Source organism: Zophobas morio, unplaced genomic scaffold (genome assembly GCF_036711695.1).
Source record: "Zophobas morio isolate AGI-343-1 ecotype UQ-CSIRO unplaced genomic scaffold, CSIRO_AGI_Zmor_V1 ptg000017l, whole genome shotgun sequence".
Classification (NCBI taxonomy): domain Eukaryota; kingdom Metazoa; phylum Arthropoda; class Insecta; order Coleoptera; family Tenebrionidae; genus Zophobas; species Zophobas morio.
Window position 1 is genome coordinate 15,451,758 of NW_026972122.1, and position 22,498 is coordinate 15,474,255.

Consider the following 22,498-nt stretch of genomic DNA (forward strand, 5'->3'; position numbering starts at 1 on the left):
ATACGAAGTCGAGACTTGGTTGTAAAACTGCGCAGCAATAACCTTACTCAATCAATGGCAGTTTAATTTAACGTTTTTTAAAAAAAAGTTAAATTAAATTGGCGTTGATTAAGTAAGGTTCTTTGTTTAATTCGTTTAAATTTTAACAGATACGGTATTGTTTGAGTTTTTTAATGTTACATTCGGCTTATAATCCGCAGATACATGGTATAAATTGGTTAGGAAAAAATTATTGACGATACGGGCCGATGAAAGCTATGGTTGAAACGGGTACCTGAAATAAAAACAATTGATATTTTGTCGGAAGAAGAGAACCCTTCAACTCTCCACTGGTTCCTATTGTTGTCCAAAAATTAATCCAAAAAGATGCATACAAAGCTTAAATAAGTATTTCTGTATTCCTAATATAAAATTCTCAGAGGCGAGTCATATTAACAAAATCTTTCCACTTCATTTATGCTTACGTCTCGGTCAGAAAGAATTCCAGACATTTCGGTTCATTTAGAGTAGTTATTATTTATTAAAGTGCAAACGTCGGATACGTTGCCTTCAAATCCTGAAGAATTGACGTTGTTTTTATTGCAGACTTAAACCAGAATGCACCTCTTGAAAAATGGTTTATATCACATACTTCAAGAGTATGATCATCTTTCTTTTTTTATAAGTTTAGCTCGCCTGATAAGCGTTTCACAAGACTTTGTCGTTAACTGCTCTAGAACACTTCTTGCTTCTGGGCAGCCGGATAACGCCGTAATCATACTTTACCTACTTCAGTCCTCTCTTTTATTATTACTATTAGGCATGCACATCATTCATATACACTACCAGTAGGTTTACAAATCAGCTTATTGATTGAATGACGATGAAGTCGTGTCGAACAATAGAACTGTTGAAATAATGAACCGATTTTACACTTTTTGGAGATCTTAGCTTAGACATATAGTTTTGCGCAACTTTTAAAAATTTGCAGGAGAAAACACCACTCACCATATTTCGAGGGTACATTCTATTTCGATTTATAATAAACGAAACATGCAAACTTGAAACGTATGTTGTTTACGACGGGGATATATGAGACCATCTATCAAAAAAACTGTATAAAAGTCTTACATTCTCTGTTAAACCAAGTCGAGAACCTATAACTCGTTTCCTTGTTAAGGGGAATCAGCTTGGTAAATATTTGACGTCAACGTAAACAACATATAATCAGAATTAGCTATCGATTTTCATAGACTCATAGGATTCTCGCATAACCTTACAAACAATAATACAAAACGAGAGATATTTGCAAGTATAAACAAAGAAATACAACCGTAAACGTTACAATGTTTTGAAATTCGATTAATAAGTATAAGTAATTTTTTGTTTATTTGTTGCAGATGCATTCCAACACGTTAGGGAAAGTATCGAATACATAGACGGAACTAGTGGAATTAATGAGACTGATTTAATATTCCTAAAGGGACTGATGGACAGCCCCATAATGAAAAATTTAGTTAAGGTAAGCAGAAAACACTCAATTACGTAAAACAAAACACGCTGTCAACTTACAACGACCTCTACTTTATCAGCACTACAGCAGCCGTGTTGGTAATTTAATTTTTGCTTAATCATAATGTAGTTAATTCAAGAAAGCCTCAAATGAAAGTAAAGCTGGATCCCAATTTAACAAAAAAAAAACTTGCTTTAAAAAGGAATATTGGCTTTTGTGGTTAGGCATACTTTTCGGTGAGGATTTTTATTCTCACATATTATTAAATAACTTGTTTTAAGTAAGTTTAAAAATAACTAACAGAAAGTAAAAATTTTTTTTAAATGTAACAGTGACTAAAAACAAATTTTTAGTCTTGTTTATTGCTGCTTTTGTGCATATCGTCCAATGCATTGTCATCTGTGAATCACTGAAGCATTTACAATGAATTCAGGGACGTGAAACCTTAGAAATATAATTATATAAGAATAATCCACTTAATCACTCGGTAATATATGCAGGTGAGAGGTAAGTCAATAAGCTCGTGCTCCTCGATATCTCATTAGGTACCTATTATTAACGAGTGTTCAATTGAAAAATCACTCAGAGTCCTAAGTGTTGGAATATTATTTGACACAAACGGCATGCCTGTTCTTATAACATATAACAGGTTACTTCTGCCAAATGCCAAATGGATGTTATAACAATAGGCATGCCGTTTGGGTCAAATGAAATTCCAACACCTACTCTGAGCGATTTTTCTACTGAACACCCGTTATAATTAAAGATATAAAATAAAAAATAAAATTAGTTTTTGCTGTTCAAAGAGCTGCGTAACTTTAATCTTTGACTTTTTTGCGTTAATAACAATTAATGATAATTCACGCGATGTAGAGAAGTCAGCGTTCAGTAACAAGTCCTGTGTACACTATATTCATTTTTTTTTCTGGCTACGTTCTTAGTTTTGATAAAATAAATTTCAAATATACATACTAATTCTATACTAATCAAATGCAATTTAATTATCTTATTCGAGTTGTTGATTACACATTTATACCCTGAGAAAATTAGTCTGTGAATAATAATTTACTAAAATGTTTAATAAAAATTACAAGGGGACTTTTTTAACTAAATAAGAGGCAAAATACCATAGAATTAGATTTTTAAGAAGCTGTAGTGTTTGCATATGCGAGAGCAACTGAGGACGTTGTATTAATATTGTTGTAAAATACAAGGTCCTTGAGTTGAACCGATTGCGACTGTCGAAAAGAGAATGCATATGCAGTTGCTCTATTTCTTACTCTTCGAAATTTCTTTTTTCCATTGTAATGATAAAAATCTGCACTGGACCACCAATCGTGACGGAAGTGGTAGTGAACAATGAGTTATAGTGGGGCGAGTGGGAGGTACAATCGAACCAATTAAAACCATTTCCCGAAATATATCTACGCGTTACTGCAGCTAAATTTGAATTTTCCAGGCCAAACCCGATCAGCAGAACAATCACTATATAAGCCCTCACGATGTTAAACAGTTTAAGATATATAACTTAACTTGTACTCATACCTAGGGGAAGGTGGGACAAAAAGAGGCGCAACGCCAAGACGAGGTATTTCTAGACTGTCGTAATTCAGACATACCAACGATGGATCATCATTACACCCGTTAGACATATATGCAATATTTGCCCAGGCTGCCGTGATGGTGCACGAAAGAAAAATAACACACATTTCTTTTAACATCAGTTAAAATTTCTGTTTACAACATAACTGGACCGAATAACTAAGTATTAGATATCGGGAAAGGTTGTACGGTAATTGGCAATAAGTATAAGAAATAATTCTTAGCTTACAACTTCATTAAATATTTCATATCTAAAATTATTTAGTTGGTCATCATATTTTTTGTTTACTTTGAAAACTTGCATTTAATTGTAGGTCAAAGCTATTGTACCCACTTTTACCCTCTATCTTTCCCTACACAATCGTAAACGACTACGGAATGACGCCAATGTAAGCGGAATGTTCATATTTCCAAATTATTCTCTTTTTAATAATAAATATGACAGATAATCTGTTGGTTTTACTGCAACATTATCAACAAAATAAAAATATAAACAAATCATGTAATGTAAATTAACACAGGTTTTTCAACTCTCCGTAAGTTTGATATAGACGTAGGCAAAGCTATCGTTTTTCTTACGTCACGCAATTCCTAATAAATCAATATTCATTACTCTTTTATGTGTGACTGTATTCGTTAGCATTTTGATATATTATGAATTATGGCATTTATTGTGCAATTTAACGCTACACACCTGCGCATAGAAAAAAGAGTTTCGCTATTTACAAAAATTAGGTTAAAAACATGTTTTAATTAGCTGTTATCTTATGTACACGTGTAATTTTGACTAAGAATTAAGGCAATTATTTTAATATGTTAGTATCATTTAGTATGTAGGTACGCGTGAAAATGTAAATGTAGCAACATTTTAGTTGACATTTTTAACCATAAGAAAAAGCTAATTAAAAACATTTTGAAATTATTCTACGAAACTTACTACTTAATTTAATACAATAAAATATTCCTTACTTACCTAATTAAGTATGTAAAATAACGCGGTTTTTATATCTTGGGACATTCCATTTGTTGATTGTATTTTTATCTAATTTAAACATTAGAGAATTACAAAAATGGTTATAATACATATTTACCAAATACGAGTAACATAAGTATAACAAATAATGTATAAAACCAGTTTATACTAATATAGAGGCCCGATATTTTAAATTGTATGTTATAAAAAGTGTGAAATAAAGTTGCAATATGTAAATTACATGATATGTGATAAATGCAGAACAACAGCCATCAAAAACTATACATTTGCAACATGTTGATAGTTAAAATGAAGGAATCGTGTCCAGTTTATGTAACCAACAATACAGACACATACGCTCCCATAAGAATCGATTGGAAGTCGGAAAGCACAGGTGGTATTCTAATATTTCCAGCTATGCTAGAATATTATTTTACATTTCCAGATAAAATACTTGGTAAACTTATTGTGAAAGTCGTATAATTCTTTAATGCCATTCTTCGGTGTTAAAAAGGTAGATTTTCGATTAGAACTTGCTATTTCATTGCATTTTCGGTTTTGAATGAACACATACGATCACACATCGTATGATTTCCACAAGTGAACGACTTACAACAAAGCCTCTTCTTAATTGCAGTAGTTTCCGTTCATGTTATGTTCACATCAAGTACCTAAAACAAATCAGGCCAAAGAAAGAAAGCTTTCGTTAATGAAGAATTTCCGTGGGACGTTCAAGATGACAAATGTTTTGACCTGTGGTGAACTCCCAGTGCTCAACGTTTGGCTGAAAACAACTTTAATCAGACTGATTCATGATTCATCCAGCACTTTTAGTTCGTAATGTAACTTGTCGCGTGAAATTTATATTTACATTATTTTTACATTATGAGAATTGGCTAGGACATATAACGTAATTTTTGAATTTTTCGATTTGCTCCTGCTTCTAAACAAAGTATTTTTTATATTTGATGGTAATGTATACTTTAAAAGACAATAGTAATTCTTCGTAGTGCCTATGTAATATTTTTTCCTTTACAATATATTTGTTGCACAACATGTATTATCCTCTTCAATGAAGGAAATATAAAATCACTGAATGTGAAATTATACAGAAGACCGCTTACCAAGTCGAGGGTAATGCCGAATGCGTGTACGACCGAAATGTGTTGAGGTCCTCACCCGAGACATTTACTTAATTGAACTTACAACTCATGTGGTTAATACAACTTTTTTGCACAATTAATTTACAAAAAAAAGAAAAACGTAAAACAGAAATAGATAGATCCAAAAAAGTAAACCAACTATTACTTTTTAAAATTTATTGGCTAAAACTGCTACAGAATCCCTTTTATTTAATATTTTGTGCATTAAAGATTAAAATGTTATCCTAAATAAGATAGCAAAAATGACGATATTGAAGTAAGTATTATACCTTGAGATGAAAGTTAGTTTTTAGTCAAAATTCGAGGCCACATACTCGTAGGTATACCAAACTTAAGCAGTAGTGAGCTGAAAAGCATGTTTTATTAGTCCAGTGAAGCACAAAGTGTAGGTCCGCTGGCAACTTTTATTCTGAATATACGATGTTTAATGAGTGAACCAAAATAAATGACTTCATTAATTTTATTAATTAAATAAAAAATGGTTAGGTACCTAAATTTCCCAAAGTTTCAAAAATTTCAATCCCATTACTTTTCTTTAATTTAAGTAGCACCTGTTTATGTTTTGTAGCAGGTTATACAAGAAAAGGCTCAATTAAAACTATTTTTATCAACTATTCTCTCATGTGTTTCATAAAGCGAATTAACATTATCCGCAGAATTCTAATATAATATACATTATTAAAATTTTCCATTTTGAAAAATGAAAATCACTACCAACTTTCATGTAACAGTTTTTTATAAAGACCAGAGACCTTGCATAATTTCTAATTTGCGTCTTTCCTTGAACATATTTTATTTCTTAGAGCTTTTGGAGGTATGTACATCAATTTATTTTTAAATATCCTTATGTTTGGTTCATGCTTATAGTTGAACAGACCCTGTACAGAACGCATAAGGTGGTGATCTTTATAACAACACTCGAAACTGTGCTGTCAATTTGTTTATAATACCCCAAATTCCAAAAAAATCATTATCACAATTGTTATGAACACCCTCTAGCATATAGTTTTGTCATTAGTCAAACATTGATGTTAAATTTTGGTTTTTATCATTAACTGGCTCATACATCCCAGTTTATCTTAAATTTTAATATAAGTAAACATTGCCGATATTAACAACGTGAAATTTAAAATGTCTTCTTGCTCGTATTAAAAAAAAAAAGAGTTTATGCGAATTTTGAAGTTGTAGAATCCATTACATTCTAAAATAATAAAAAAAAAACACGTTTCCTTTGTTTTTGAGCGAAGGATTTTCAAAGCACAGCACAGAAACGAAAATTATTTACTTAAAGACAATATTGTTAACGAATATATCTTAAAAAGAAATCATTTAATACAATCTCAAAATATCAACAAAAAAATTATAAAAATGTATGTATTTATCTTAAAAAACTTCACTAATTTTTGTTTTTAGAACAATTTCTGCAAGAGGTTTAAAAAAATAATAAATGGCTCAATTAATACTATTGATTAATTAAAAGCTGGTTACGTAATTTTGCTAAAGTTTGTTAGTGTTAGAAGTCTACTTACCTTAAGCATATAAAATTAAATATTTTCAAATTATAAACAACACTAAAATATGTTGTAGTGATGACCTAAGGAAGTCGAAATACACTCTACAGATTTTAATTGAGTTGTTTGGTCTTTGGAAAACAATATTTTTTTATGAATGTACTTGTCTGATTATGTTTCAGAGTTCTAAGTATTTAAATTAGATATGCTTTAGATGCTGGAGCAATGGACACATCATTACTTTTTAACAAACTGTTTCACTTTACACTTTTAGCTTTAAATGGAAAGCGTCATAAAAGTGTGTTTGTAGTGTAGTTGCTACAGAAACACGCTGTTGACTTGAGGGAAAAATAAGGAAATACATTTTTTACGTTTTTATAAACAACATAAAAAATAAGTTACCATTTAAGAAGATTGTACTTCAAATTGTGAAATTCCACAATAGAATTCAATAGAGCTGAAGTAATTTCTCTTAAACCTGAACGATTAAGTTCTTTTCCAAATAACAATAATCAACCGATATACATTTGACTATTAACATTTATGTTTGCTAAAATTATTATTTGGCTTTATTTAAATAAAAGTAAAGTTACAAAGGGTAGCACAGGTCTTCAACATGTGCCAAATTGCTTGTTTTCGCGTTGCTTTGGCAATGTTACAAAATGAATTATCATTAAAAAGTGTTTTTTGAGAAATAAAGCTTACCATAAAAACTGTCTCTATGTTTCAGTTCAACAAAAAATTATATTGTGGTTTTGGTTTTGTATATTAAAACTAATACCAGGTATCAAACCATTGTATATGATAAAACAAAAATTCAGTTGCCAAAATAACCACAAATTGCTAATACAATGAACCACTAGAGAAGTATTTAGTTAATAAATGTGTTTGTAACTTAACAATTAATACCTCATTACACACTACCTTGCGCGCATGGCACAGTGAATTTTCCTTTTCTTGGCGTATTTCCGTTTGCTACTTAGGGGTTAGAAGCTAGTGTTTACAAGTGCAATAGTTATAGTTGTCTGAGAAGCAACGATTTTAATTATCATTGGACAAATTCGTTCACTTTAAATTAAAAGAAACCCTGCAATAAGTTCTTATATTGCAATCACTGAAAGTGTAAAATATACACTCGTAGTGAGTTTTCACTGGTATCGATCGTGATGCCATGTGGCGAACTTATTTTCCGGCGGTGAAAGACGCGGGATGAAAACAATGAATTCCCCTCAAGACTTATACTAAATAATATAGGTAAGAAAATAGTGCCATCACATTCCCATTGTAGTCGTGTAACTATGGAAGCATATCTATAACAACAATATTGATTAAATTAATTTAGATACAATAGATTTAATAACTACATAATATTGTTTCTGTTTCACAAAGAGATATTCAAATGCGCACCACAGAACTTGAGGGTATTTTAGTTTAAAGTACCTTTAGCATTTTAAATATTTGTCTATTTTTTTTTTTCAAAAAAAAATAAATAAATAAAAATAAATATATGGAGACTGAGCAAAATTATTTTTTGATAGAAATTGCAAGTTCTTGAATGATGATTTATACTTCATTCACAAAAAGTTTTACTTTGTTGCACAGAAGACAAAATTAATTGTAAATAATTTTTATCACAAAAAATCTATCCTAAATCTTTGTTATAAATGTGACCGTTCCAAAAAATTTCGGCGAACCTTAACTCCGGTCCAGGTCGGGCGTTTACTAATCAGCCACCTTAATTCCGGTCCGCCGTCATCCCTTTCAGGCATGGCATTCAGTCCGGTCCAGCAAATATCTACCTGACTCTAATTACACTTATTTAGTGCTGTTATATGACAAATTTTGTTACTTATTACTTTGGGTGGATTTAAAACTTGTAACTTAAAAATGGTAAGTTTTACAACTGTTGCTCTTATCAGTTTAGATCGGAGCTGAGGTATCAGTGTAAAAAGATATGACCTTGGACCGGAGTTAATCCTAAAGATTCAAGCCATACTCCATTGTAGGGTGTTTTTTTTAGGTATATCTAATAAGAATTCAGACAGTTCCAGTTTTGTATCTAAAAAAGTAACAATTAACAATATTTGTCATATAACTGAGTAGCTTCAATATGAAGTTACGTTTTAATCTGAATGATATTTTGAATGAAGTTAAGCGTTAAGAGTTAATTTATTTGATAGAAACATTTTGTCATAGAAAAACTATACTAGTAAGTCGTTTCTTCATCCCAATGAATATGATTCATCCAGCCAAAATGTTTGACAATCATGATGCAAAATCCTCTACATGCAAGAAATTCTGATACCTGATTTTTAGTGGAAACTAATTATTTACTTTTATAATTAGATTTTAACGTTTGTCGATGTTTATATTTGGTATTTTTTCTGATTAAAATCTATTGTCTCGAAACTGTTTTCCAAATAAGATAATAAAGTAGAATGTCTGGCAATAACTGTCGAACCCCATATTTACAATTTCCCTTACTCTCATTTTTTTAGCAAAAATTTAGTTTTAAAATTATAGTTGTTTCAGTAGATCGCAGTTAAGTATGTTTCCAAGGGCAATGATCAATTCCTGTCCAAAGTCATACCTTGCTACATTGGTACTTGGAGTACCTTAATCCCTCCCCAAGTTGTTTTAAATTGCAATGTATATATTTTTAAGGGATTTTGGTACATCATTAAATTACGATGTCAAACAATTAAGTATTGAATTCATTTTCAGTTGATAGAAAAATACAAAATATAAGCAAAAGCAACTGAAGTTGAATGAAATAATTATTATGTTAGATGTTATGTTTTTGTGTAAATATAACCTGTTACATAACTGCTACAGTATAGTTACAAATAAAAAATGTAACATATGTATAACGTGGTTATGTGGCAGTTGTGTTGTGTTACTGTGCTATCATTCTACATCAAGGGTCGCAAATACGACACATCTTTTGTGTATCGCTACATCAATAAAGTTATAGACCTTAAATCTGGGCTGCGAGCTGGCCGACGAGTAGGGTTTCCATTACAAATCCAATTTTCGTGTTAAATGTTTTTTGGAATTAAAAGGTTGAACCATTTTCGACAAGTAGCAAAGAAATATTGTAGTAGTCCAAGATTTCTGACGTTAAAAATTAACAGTAGTAATGTAATAATTTTGTGTTTGTACATTTATTTCCATGATTGTATCTTTATCTCCCCATTTAATTAATTTATATTTTTCCAGTTAAAATTAACACAACACAAATGAGCGTTTCATCTTTCTGCAATCGTAATTTAATGATCTAACAAAATTCATAAAAATATATATGTTGCAGTTTACTTAGAAAAATATAGCGTACCATTAAAGCTAAAAATAATAGCGTACAGAATTTCAGTATGTCTATCCGTTCTTAATATGGTATAAGGTCACAGAATTTTATGTGGGACATTATTGTATTTTTGTATTTTGTTGACCTAACCTTATAAAATAAATAATGTATTTTGACAAAAAATAGTATCAATAAAATTTAATAGTTCGTTGTTACATTTATAATAATTATTATGTTTTGTCCATTAAAAAAAAAACTGTAAAATTGAATCACAGGGCGAAGGCTGTAACTTCGAGAATTTACGTGTCCACTCTAGTTATGACACAAAAGATAAGAAGCATCATATCATACGTTAGTGCGATTACTTTGCAGTAGGTATTTTATTGTGATACCATGCAATGTATCAGTTTCAGTTATTTACAAAAACATGTACAACAATTTACTACCGTAATGTAGGAGTGTTACGTTTAATTGATGTTCCATTATCATTTCATTTATACAAATACCTACAAAACAAATAAACTGTTACTACAAAAAATTGTGGAAATCCTTGTTTCGCGTCTGCACTTTTCAAAAAAAAGTGTAGTGGTTTTGAATCCAAAAAGTCAAAGACGTTACATATTAAAATATTAAGTAAAAAAACTTTTGAGAACGTTTCGGTTGAAATATGCCTGATAACAACTACAAATTTTGACTATTGCCAGTTAAGTTGCTAGAAAAGTAGATTTTCATATTGTTTATTCTTTTCGAATTTGTAAAAATACTTAGCTATGGATTTTTACGTATCAGATCTTTACGTTTTATGAATTACCACTTAACTGGAGATACCATAATTTATTATTTTCTGAATGAACAGATTGCTTTGGTATTGATGGAGCGCGTTAAAGCAAAATTTTCATTCGAAATTAACATTTCAAAAACGTGGAAAAAAACATGAAAAAACATCATCTAAGCTAAAAATTAACAGCTCTTTGAATTGTAACATTAATTCAAATATTACAAATAATTGATGGTTATGTTTGTAATACTAAAATGATGTACAAAAAGCCCATTTCTGCATGCTTTATACAAAAAAAAATTCTACGGCAGCGGACGTTGAGTTCGTAAAAAAAAAAAAAGGTTACACACAAATGGAATTCGAGTTAAGAGATGAACTGATGATACTTTAAAGTGCACTTGGTCGCTTTTAATTTCGTGTCATAGACTTATTTGCGACATCTCCGCTAGTTAACGGGGCAATGAAATTAACCTGCAGTTTGATCGTGGGGGACTGTCTACCTCATCACGGTGCCCCCACTCACTCGACGGTTTCTCCGTGTATCAGAAACCAGGCAAGTTGGGTTCGCGGGTCGCGTATTTTGTATACGTACCTAAAAAACACCTGCGTTTAGTGCTTTTGAAACCGTTTTTATTCTCACCTTTCGGTAAATCCGTCACCGTGAAGTCCTACAACCTTTGTGCTTTGACTGTTGATGTTTTTGTTTGCGTTTTGTGTCAGTCTACATGAAAATATGTGAACTTTCTATCAGTGTTTGATTGTTGATGTTGAGGGTGACGTCATTCTTATGATGTGTTTGTTTGCTTACCTGGTGTTTTGAGTTGAAAAAGGTAAACTTAAATCGATAAATTAAAATTTAATTTTGTTTTTGTTTTACTTTTATGTTAAGTTGAGTTGGCCATCCCATAGTTTTGTTAAATACTTGATATGTGAATCATGTTTAAAGGTACGCCGTACGCTTATGCTTGCCACACCTGTGTAAGAGTATGTTGGCTCGAGTGTGAGTGGTACCGAATTCTCATGCGGCAACGTACTTTGTGTAAATATCTACCTAAATTTAATTTACACCTTATTGTAAAATTCATGTACCAGAAAATTATGCCCTCTAATTTATGAAAACTGAATACTTTCTGCCTACTGAAAAATCAGCAGAAATTGTTCTCACGAAAAATGAAAAAGTGTAGGTAAACTGTAATAATACTAAGTAATAACATAACGTCTTAAGTGTAAATAACCGTAACCTATCCTTTTCTAAAAAAAAACGAAAACCTTGAAAAAAGGTCTACATTACCTAAATAATCCACTTTTTTCGAAGGTTCTAAATACTAAGTAAAATAGGATAAGTAGGTACATATGTAGTATTGTATGTAAAAATAATTACTCTCTAAGCATTCATTATAATTTTCTCAGACTTAAAAATAACAAAGACGATAATTTTTCTACATTATTCGAAACAATTTTCAAGTTCTCATACTTGGTTAAAGTTTAAATTAATTATTTAAACATTAGTGGTATTGAATTATGGGAAAAATTCTAGACAATAAACAACGGAATTAGTTGGGGCAATACTAAAAAAAACTGTAACAACACAAAGATATTATCAATATCAATTGTTTGGTGGTAGAAACTCAACTTTGCTACTTAGTGGACTCCAATGTTTTTCCCTCACATGCCAGATATACGAAATTAATTTTGCTTTTGAATTCTACATTGTTTTTTATACATATGTAAACATTTAAGTATCCAATCTTATCAATCCGGAACATTGATACCCGATTGTTAGAAATTGCACGATAGATTTGACTTTTATAATGCAATGTATTCAAGGCTGTTTTCAAACCGTCAATTGTTGATGTAGAGAGGAATTAGCTGTCAATTAAATGTTTGCATTATTTTGCCTTTTTCAAAGAAGAAACAAGCTTGATATGATTAAAACTCGGGGAATTCTGCGAAATGAAGTTATTTGTCCAAATTATTAATAAAATGGAAGTCTTAGCAATTGTTATTTCGGTGGTCAGCAAAGAATTTTATCTTTTGTTTCGTAGAAAGAGACGTAACTACAAACAATGCAGATAAACATGTCGTGAGAATTCATGATGAGGTCGTTCCTATATACACTATCTTAAAACTCAAAGGTCTCTACTGCTTTTGGTTCCAATTTAATGAGCTTATACAAATTTGTAGGTAATAGTTAAGTGCATATTTGCAATACTTTCACTAGGTGCTTTTACCAAAGTAAAATTGATTGCATCGGTAGTTAGAGAAAACGAGAAACTAATTTTTGCAAGAATGGTTAATTAAGCCATCCTCTTTAAAACACCATATACTTAATTACCTTCAAATTAACGATATTGTAAAAATTAGTATTGATTTGAAACCTCGGATTTTTTTTTAAAAGCAGTCATATTTTTATTGTTTGTAATGATAATATTACTTTCAACAATACTACGTGTGGTTTTTAAATGCAGGTTTGGATTGTTTCTCAGTTGTGCCATTTTTCTAATGAAAGCAATTCTAATGTCTAATAAATGAAAAGTAGATTTTCCTTCAAAGTAAAAGTTGCATTATAGTGAAATTAGCTTCTCTAATTCATTTTGTACAAGTTTAATCTGATTATAATGCAGTTCTTATTATTGTGAATCACATAAAAACTTAAGGCTTAGAACTAAGAGTCATGCTTAAATTATTGTTAGGCAACGCCTACTCTTAATAAAAATTTATTTGCTCATTTATAACTAAGCAGAATAGAAAAACTAAAATATTAATCTCCAAGACGCAGCAGAATTTTGTCGCTTTGTTTTTTAAACCAATGGCTACCTACATATTTAAACACATCCAACATCACATGGAGCACGTACCGACCTACTTCATGTTGAATACTGGAACATTTTAGCTCTGAAACTGAAAATGGCGTTGCTGTCTTCGTAACACGTTTACAACGTCATACTTTACAATTAATCCGAAAACACCTGATGTTTCAGTAATTATTCTAGCTAAACATGCTGCAATGGTAAAACCATGCATGAATATTAACAACTTTACCAGATTTATTAAAAATTTAAACTACGTGCTTTTGCATAAATTCTCATTATTAAATTTATTTGTGAATTTTGTGTGTTCTTGATATTTTAATAAATAGCTAAACAGTTTCAGCTCAAATTCTGATTAAAAATATCACAGTATGTAGATGATTAAAATATGTATATGGCAAAGTCAACTCCAGAATGTAAATAATTAATAAATTTTCGTATTTTCGTGACAAGAAAAAAATCTGTTACGAATTGATTATGTAAATTTGTTATGCTGACTTAATCACAACAAAACCTTGTTTACTTTAATTTGAACGGAACTAAAAACATTTCTTTGCAACTTTACGTTACCAATTGCTCGATTTATCCAACTAGCATTTTTTTTTATTAAGCAACACGTTTTCATTATCAGTAGGTCGTTTGTGTGTAGCTTTCACTTTCTGCGATAACAAATAAAATTGAAAGGGCGTAAAAGTAACGGTACCCTATTAGTTGAAAGAAAGATATCTGTTTGTTATAGATTTGTAACAAATGATTGTAGTGGCACCCCATCGTTATATTCAGCAAACAAAGAAAACGTCCTTAACACCTGACTTCCTCCCTTATCGTATTTTTACCTGCTCCATGCCAAAAGTCGAAGAGGTTACGTAACTCTACAGGTTGTCGCTAAACGCAGGTAGAAAACGATTACGTCCTTTACGCATCCATTAATTCCCACCACAGTTTTCCAGCACCGTATTCTGTTCTTCTCATAGGCCAATCTCTTATTTTGTGGGTTTCGAAAATATTGGCAGGTCACTAGCATAGCTTCAGAAAGAAAATAGATAGTTGTAACTTTTAAATGTTGTTTTGGAAATAGCTTAAAATGTATATTTCTAGATTTCAGCGATATAGTGCTGCATAGATAGGTATAATATGTATTTTCATTTGAATCATGCAAATGACATGGCAGATAACCTTACAGTGTACCTACTTACCGTATTTTGAGAACATAAACTGTATAAATTCTCCTCCCGCCACACAAAGAACGTTCCTTAATTATTTAAAATAGCTGCTTAAGTATTTTATTTTTAGTACATCCAAGGAAGTGGATACTGCTGTTATATTTTTAATTAAATTTACGTACTGGCTAGATATTAGTTGAACTTTAATACTCACGACAGAAGTGCGACCGATTGTGTCAAAAAATATAGAATGAATTATTACTATTAAAACTAAAATGACTGAGAAGAGAAAACTATAATGGGCTTTGAAAAGAATTATATTAAATGTAGAATCCAGAAAAACCAGTCAGAAAAGCTAAATTATTGTGATGAAGACTGGTTTTTGCAAACTGTCCCATAATTGTATGTCGGTTCGTTGCTTGATGATTCAATAAAAAGAGACGGGCTTTTTTCAGTGCACTTTTCCCTGTTGAGCTTTACTGCGGCCATTCTCTTGGGTAATTCACGAAATGACTTTTCTTGACGGAACTCCGAAAAGTGGTCACAAATTCAAACCTATTTTAGTGAGATATTTTGCATATAGCCATATATCTTTTTGCAAGTTGTCGTTGAATTACAATAACTAAGAGCGGGTTTATATTAGTACCTGGATTGACATTCACGCAATAACTGATCACGTGATCAGATTAAACCTTCGAATTCTTAGTTTCATGAGATATTGGTGTGTACATCGATTTTAATTCGAATCAAATATTTAATTCATCTACTCCAAAAAATTTCTATCTAGGGAGATAGTTCTCTTGTTCTTTTTAAACATAAATTGTAGTTTGATTGATAGATTGATACCAATTCCTGTGCTAGAATTTGATTTAAGATTTACTGACACATTAACCCCCAGCACAAATCGATGTTGATTTTATACTGGAGGCATCGTTTAAGAATCGTTTGTATAGGAAAAATATTTCCATTGCACATTTTTACGTGAATTTTGGTCACTAACAAATAATGAAATACGTATTTCAGCATTTTCCGAGATTAAGAGTTAAAAATTCGACTGAAGTTTAAAACACGAATCGTCTACGCGGACGAGACGCTAGTAATATATAAAATGGAAAAATTTGGAAAACTTAGCAGAAAAGTAGAACTCAAAAAATAAAAAGGTATCGAAAACGTTTTTCAAAAAAAAAACAACGTTCGATATAGGTAAGTAATATTGTGAGTATGTAAGACAAATTTGGAGAAAATATAAATGCATCTGTAAATGTTTTAAGAGAATTAATTTATACTCCCATAGAGCTTTTATTATGTATTTTCACCCACATCGTTTAAGCGTTCTGAACAACAATAAATAGTACCGTTATAAAGAGTTATAATGTTTGATAATGTGATAATAAAACACCTCAATTAAGTACTCTTTGAAAAGGTATAGTTAAAAAGAAAGCTCCTTGGAACAATCTATTTTTGAGTTTGGAGAAATTTGAGGTGCTAATAAAGTTCAATGTTGCTAGCCTTTTAACAAAGTTGGTATTCTTTTAGTTTCATGAGTGTTTAATATGGTTCATGACGTGACACATTAGGTTATACATGATTAAGATTCACTTTTAGATTTCAAAGTAGCGAATTTTTGATGGACGCGATTTTGTGGTTTAAATTTTTGAAAACACAAAAATATTTATTTTTTTTGACAAATTATATAATTTTGTTATACAAATATTTTTGATGTAACATTTGTTTTTTTTGGGCTGATTCGCACATTATCCAAGTGGAATAAAAACGTTAAACAATGTTAATTTACGAATTTTAAATTATATGTTGAAATCCTGACTTCTGCTGAACCCAATCTATTTATGACACACGGTACTTCACATTTCAAACACCAGTAATTATATATCAAGGGAGAGAAAACAGTTTTTATAGTCGAGCTGAATTATACCCGACATGCGTAGCGTCGAGGGCAATATTGAAAGTGAGGCTATAAAATTGTTTTCTCCTGTGGTTTATATATTATTTTTTCACTGCTAGCACATTTGTTTGACTTTTCTTCAATGATAATATAAAAGGTCAGAATGAACTTAAGTTATCCATGAAAATGAAAACCAACTAACCTGTGAAAACAAACGAGTCGCTTAATGTCAAGTCAGCACATTAACTACGGCAGTCTGGATTAACCATGCTAACATTGTCAATTGTTTTTATTATCTACTAGTAGGGGAGAAAAATCCGTTATTGGGTAAGGTGCAGAACATCAATCTCTTAAACATTAAACACGATATATAATGATGTCTTTTGAAACTAGTGGTGAAAAAAATCATTAATACTTTGTATAACGTGTCATTAATCCTGGGCTAGAATGTCTTTTATTAATTATTTTGCCGCCTCATTACGACAGTGAAACATATTTTTTTTGACATTTCAAACCCTCCCTTGATAGTAGAACCATCTATGAATACTCAGTAATAAGTGTCTATCGGTACCGCGTCAATTCGTCGTGCACAATTCGTCGCGCGACAATTGATCGCAAACAACTGATCGCAGCGTCAATTGGTCGCAGCGACAACTGGTCGCAACGACAACTGGTCGCAGTCACAATTGATCGCAACACAATTCGTCGCAAGTACAACTGGTCGCATGCGACAATTGATCGCAGGCGAAAAATGATAGCGTTTATAGAGAAATAAGTAATTGTTATGAATGAGGAAAATAAATTAATGTGCTATATTCTCAAAAATTTCATTATTTCTAAAAAAAGTGTCAAAATAAATACATACGAGTTCCATAAAAACGGTAACTATTAGGCTCATTTCCGACTAAACCAAAGTGCAAAAAAGTGAAAATATTGTAAAATATTTTTTTTAATGCTGACACATCTCGTCGGTATGCTACTGTAATGTTCATTTGGATTATTCGTCTTATTGATTAGACGCTCAAGTAAGTGATTCAAGCTTTTCTTCTCACAAGTTTAAAGTTTGTCAATTAAACGAGTGAAAAAAATAGCTTTCAAAACGTTTTAGACGACATTTTTCTTTAATAAAAAATGGTTTTAAAATTATTACAACTGTCAAATTAAAAAGTTATAGATAAATCGTGAAAAAACTCTCGTTACAGTTTTAAGTGAAAAAGTATTATTTTCATTACGTTTGATAGTTTAAAAAATTAAATATATATATTTTTTAATAAATTTGGTGCAAAGAAATTTGAATTTATATATTAACAACTAATCTTGGAGTTTATTGCATTCTTTGCAGACAATTTTTTGCTCACTACAAATTAGTTCTGGATTATCTTTAATCCATGATAAAACCAAAGATGTTTTTTTCATTCAAAACTTTTTTGAACGCTCACACTGTTAATAAGGCGCTTATAGATACGACAGAATGAATAATTTATCTCGTTCCCTTTGCTAAGTACCTACATACCAATCTCCACTTTTACGCTATTTCCAGTGGCGGCTCGTCAGGGGAGGCAGGGGAGGCAGTGCCTCCCCTGGAAAAATTGACTATTAGTTTTTGTTTTAATATCTCTTAACTTGAAATATACATATTTTAAAGATATAGCAAATAACTTTTTTCTACCGCCCACGTTTTTTGGTTTTCTAATAGAGCTATTAACGCACGCAAATGTCGTCACAGCAGTTCGTTAATAGCGGAAAGGCGTTCTTTAATAGATCTGGTGCAATTTAGATCGGTAAGATTGGCAGCCATGACGAGAAATGTCAGGTGAATGTCAGTGGCAAATGTAAACTTAAAATTTCCCATATTTCCGGACGCGTAACTTCTTCACAAGACATTTTAACCAATTTTAAATTACAAAAACTCGAATTGATTCGAATTACAGTTGTTGTTGTGAAAATTCGAACCTCAAATATTTCGTGGTTAGTGTCAGACCAACTCATCACCAACCACGACAAAAGTCCCCAGATTAAAAAAAATGCAAATTTCAATTAAATTTTGGGAAAAAACGTGTGCGGTAGAAAAAATAGTATAAATAACTCGTTCATAAGGCCATTGAGGCACTCATCCTTTATATAACTCGCGGCTTCGCCGCTCGTTCTATAAACTTGGATTCGTGCCTCAATATTTGCCTTATGAAACTCGTTCTTTAATATACTATTATAGAACACTGTGATTTATTAAAACGCATCTTGGTAACATATTTTGAAGTACGCGCTTTCAACAGGAATAAACTCTGATCATCACCGTGTAGGCCAGCTTCAGACGGAGGCATGCCTCAGATAGACGGATATCTTCAGTACGATTAGTCAATGCTGCTAATATGTTTGTAAGAAAGACAATAGTCATCAGTGCTTTATCAAAGCGCCAGCGGAGGCACCAACGCCTACCGTCCTTAAGCCAATCAGATCGAATTTTTTAATCTCACGGTGAAACTGCACAATAGCACAATGCTGAACAGGGATGCTGAATGTATTTAGTTGTGCATTAATTAGACGCGAGGAAAGGGGTTCACTGCATGTGCATTGCCAAGGTTATGTATTAAAACTTTTAAGTTAACTTAAAAACAGTAGGACAATGAAAATGGCAGTTTTGCAATGCTGATAGGAACATAAGAATTTCTATTCTCCAGAATTTCTTATAAAGTTTAAATATTTAAGCACGGTTTTCTTACGACGAACAATTGTATGTCAAAGATTTACAAACCTCTTATCCAGATTTGAGCAGAACTTTATTAATTAATTGATTATTAATATATTTAAATCAGCCCTAGATCATATGAATTAATATTTAATGCTAATAAAGCAAATTCTGTAGTCTTTACACCTTCTCGTTGGTTTGTGTGAAGCAATTAAATGTTTTTTATTCGACAAGTGTATCCATATAAAGATATGTTCCTGACCCAGAGTTATTTGTATTGTTTTCATAAAAAGGAATAAACAATCTGTCTTTTAACAAAAGTAATTGCGAACAATTAACATGTTCTGCTGATTTTAAAACGAAAATGTTGCCTCACCTAAGGAAAAGACCACGAGCCGCTACTGGCTATTTCTGTAAACAAGATCGTAAAAAGATTAGTTTTGACCATGGAGCAAAGGAATATACTCATACTGGAGAAAGTGCCAGACTTAAAATGATGGTTTCGAGCCAAACCGGTAAAGTGTCATAAACTGTACCCCTCATTACCCAGATAAGACTGCCGATGACAGTGACGTACAGTTTTTTTTTTGATGCGGCTCATGGAATAAAATTTGTTGAATAAAACAACACACATAACAGATTTATATTCTCTATTAATTAATATTATTTAAAATATTTACATCAATCAATACATCACGAGTAACAAGTAATACAAACAGTGAATACCGTTAAAAAGTACAAACAACCAGGATGACGACGCCACTGAGTAGTGGTTATTCGCAATGGCGTGACTAATTTTTAGCTTCGGAAGTTTGAAAAGTTTTCACTCGGAAGGCCGACTATTCACTCAGAATTATTTGCCTAATCTGCCGGATGTAGGTGATGGGCTTCTCCAGCCCATGTTGTAAATTTTTGTAGGATGCAAAGTGCGGAGAAGAATAAAATCAGGTAGTAGCCCGTAGTAGGGTCATTCATGGAAAACTGCGAACCAATTATTTCTTCCTTTTTTTTAGATCTGAGAGCTGTTTTACACGTCACAGAAATATCTATCGTAAAAGGAATTTTTAGAAATAATTTTCTCGTCATTAATCGGTTGCAAAAGATCAAGAGGCACTCGAAGCAAGCCCTGACAAACTTATTAGCGGCGCTAGCGGAGATCTCCAACTGGCTGCGGTACCACCATGGACACTCGCGTAACCTCTTTTTCCAGAATTGTCAAAATGACATTGCCAAACTCAAAGCAATCATGAATTAAGCATTTCATTTTAAATTCAGTTAGTATCAAGTGGTACATGGTATTCGTATTTTGGGTTGCGTAAAAATAATTCTCAGAAATAATTTTCTCGTGACTAACCCTGTATATGTATTTTTACACCCACATATGGTACAACTGAATGTTTCTTCAGTACAATACTAGTCACATAATAATAATTAAAAAATAAGTTTTTAGTTGCATAAGTACCTACATTTCTTAGATTTCCCGGTAACACAAAATTATTCTTGACGCTCTAACAATAAGTTTTTGCAATATATATTTACAATACACGTAAACCTTTCTCAAACCCTGTAAAAGATCCGTTGCAATTTACAAGGGATTAAAATAAGTATTATATCCGTCCAGTGGAATTTACATTCGCTGCATATGGATACTCTAGATGTACTATTAGTTCATAAATTTTATTGTTTGGTGATATGTATAAAGACAAGAATAGACAATAGAGGCAATTCTGTATCAAAATGTGCTAAAATTTAAAGGTTGTTAAAAATATGATTTTTTAAATAACTGTAATCTAGTTAAGAACAATAAACACTTGTTTTTATGTTGAGTACTTATTATAATGAAGCTAGTTCCTATAATATAATAGGTAAAATAAGCAACGAGATAAATAGAAACAATCTCTTAAAAAAAAATAACCAAAATGACAATTTATTAATAAAAAATCTTATGTAACAAGGTGTTTACGCTCGTATTTTTTAATTTTTAAAGTGCAACTACAAACTTCGTCACTTATCTATATTCAAATTGTTTTTAATTCGATATTTACACCTTACCTGGTTGCTAAATTTATTGCAACTTAAAATTCAGAATACAAAATATTTAGTTTTAATAAAAGAAAATACTTCCCGATGAATTTTATCTTGCGATCAATTGACGCTGCGATAAATTTACGTACGATCTATTGTCGCTGCGATCAATTTACGTGCGATCAATTGTCGCTGCGATCAATTGTCGCCGCGATCAATTGTCGCGTGCGACCAATTGTGCTGCGACCAGTTGCTTGCGATCAATTGTCGCGCGATCAATTGTTTGCGACCAGTTGTCGTAGAATCGTGTCTATCTATTTCATTTTAGCAATATTATTAAAAACATTTTCTGGTTGGAAATGAACTTCTAATGATTATTATCGTCAAATTCTTTTACCTTGAGATGCGGTTCCCTTTATTTTAAGTTATCTAAATCGAATTCGAATTTTGATTTTGGTGTTGGTAATTTTATTTTGGAGAATTTCAGAATTTTACAAAACATTTTCTTTGTAGTCTTTTTTTATTACTTTCCGAGCGTAAGCTAAAGAAGTATAGTAATCGGGCTACTTGCCAGTTTCATGTTTTCTCGACGTTTCAAGGCCCTAGAGTACGAAAGCAATGGTGGGGGGGGTGCAGGAGCGTTATTTTAAAAATTTTTAATTAAAAATCAAATTTTATAATTTCTCAAAGAAGCGGGATTTGTTGGACTTGTACTTCAGGAGCGAATAAAGTTCTGTCGACATAAATTTCGATCAATTTTTCTTTATTGAATTCGAATCTACTTCTCTACGTGCTAAGGATTATTACATTAAAAATGATATATGCAGTATATGAAACAGTACCTAGTAGTTTCGTTAGGTATAAAATTGTACTTGCAACAAAATCGGTCATTTTGAACATTTCTTGTTACCTGATTGAGTATAACTAAAGCATATGACATACAATATTCGGGTTTATATTATTTTTAGATTGTAATAAACTGTTTGGTGAAATAAGGAGGCGGTGAATTTTTTTGTATCATACAGTAGGTACATTTGTAAGAAAATACGACAAAAATGAAATTTCTATTTTTTTAACAATTTTATTTT

The 22,498-nt window shown here is 31.4% G+C and overlaps 1 protein-coding gene across 2 annotated transcripts in view; it reads left to right on the forward strand.

Annotated features, from left to right (window-relative positions):
- Window positions 1-22,498, forward strand: part of Vari (varicose) — a 59,438-nt gene that overhangs the window by 32,234 nt on the left and 4,706 nt on the right. For both annotated transcript variants that reach the window (XM_064057456.1, XM_064057457.1), the window contains exon 2: window positions 1,380-1,501. In XM_064057456.1, coding sequence (XP_063913526.1) covers window positions 1,380-1,501 — 122 coding nt within the window. The remainder of the gene's footprint in view (window positions 1-1,379; window positions 1,502-22,498) is intronic.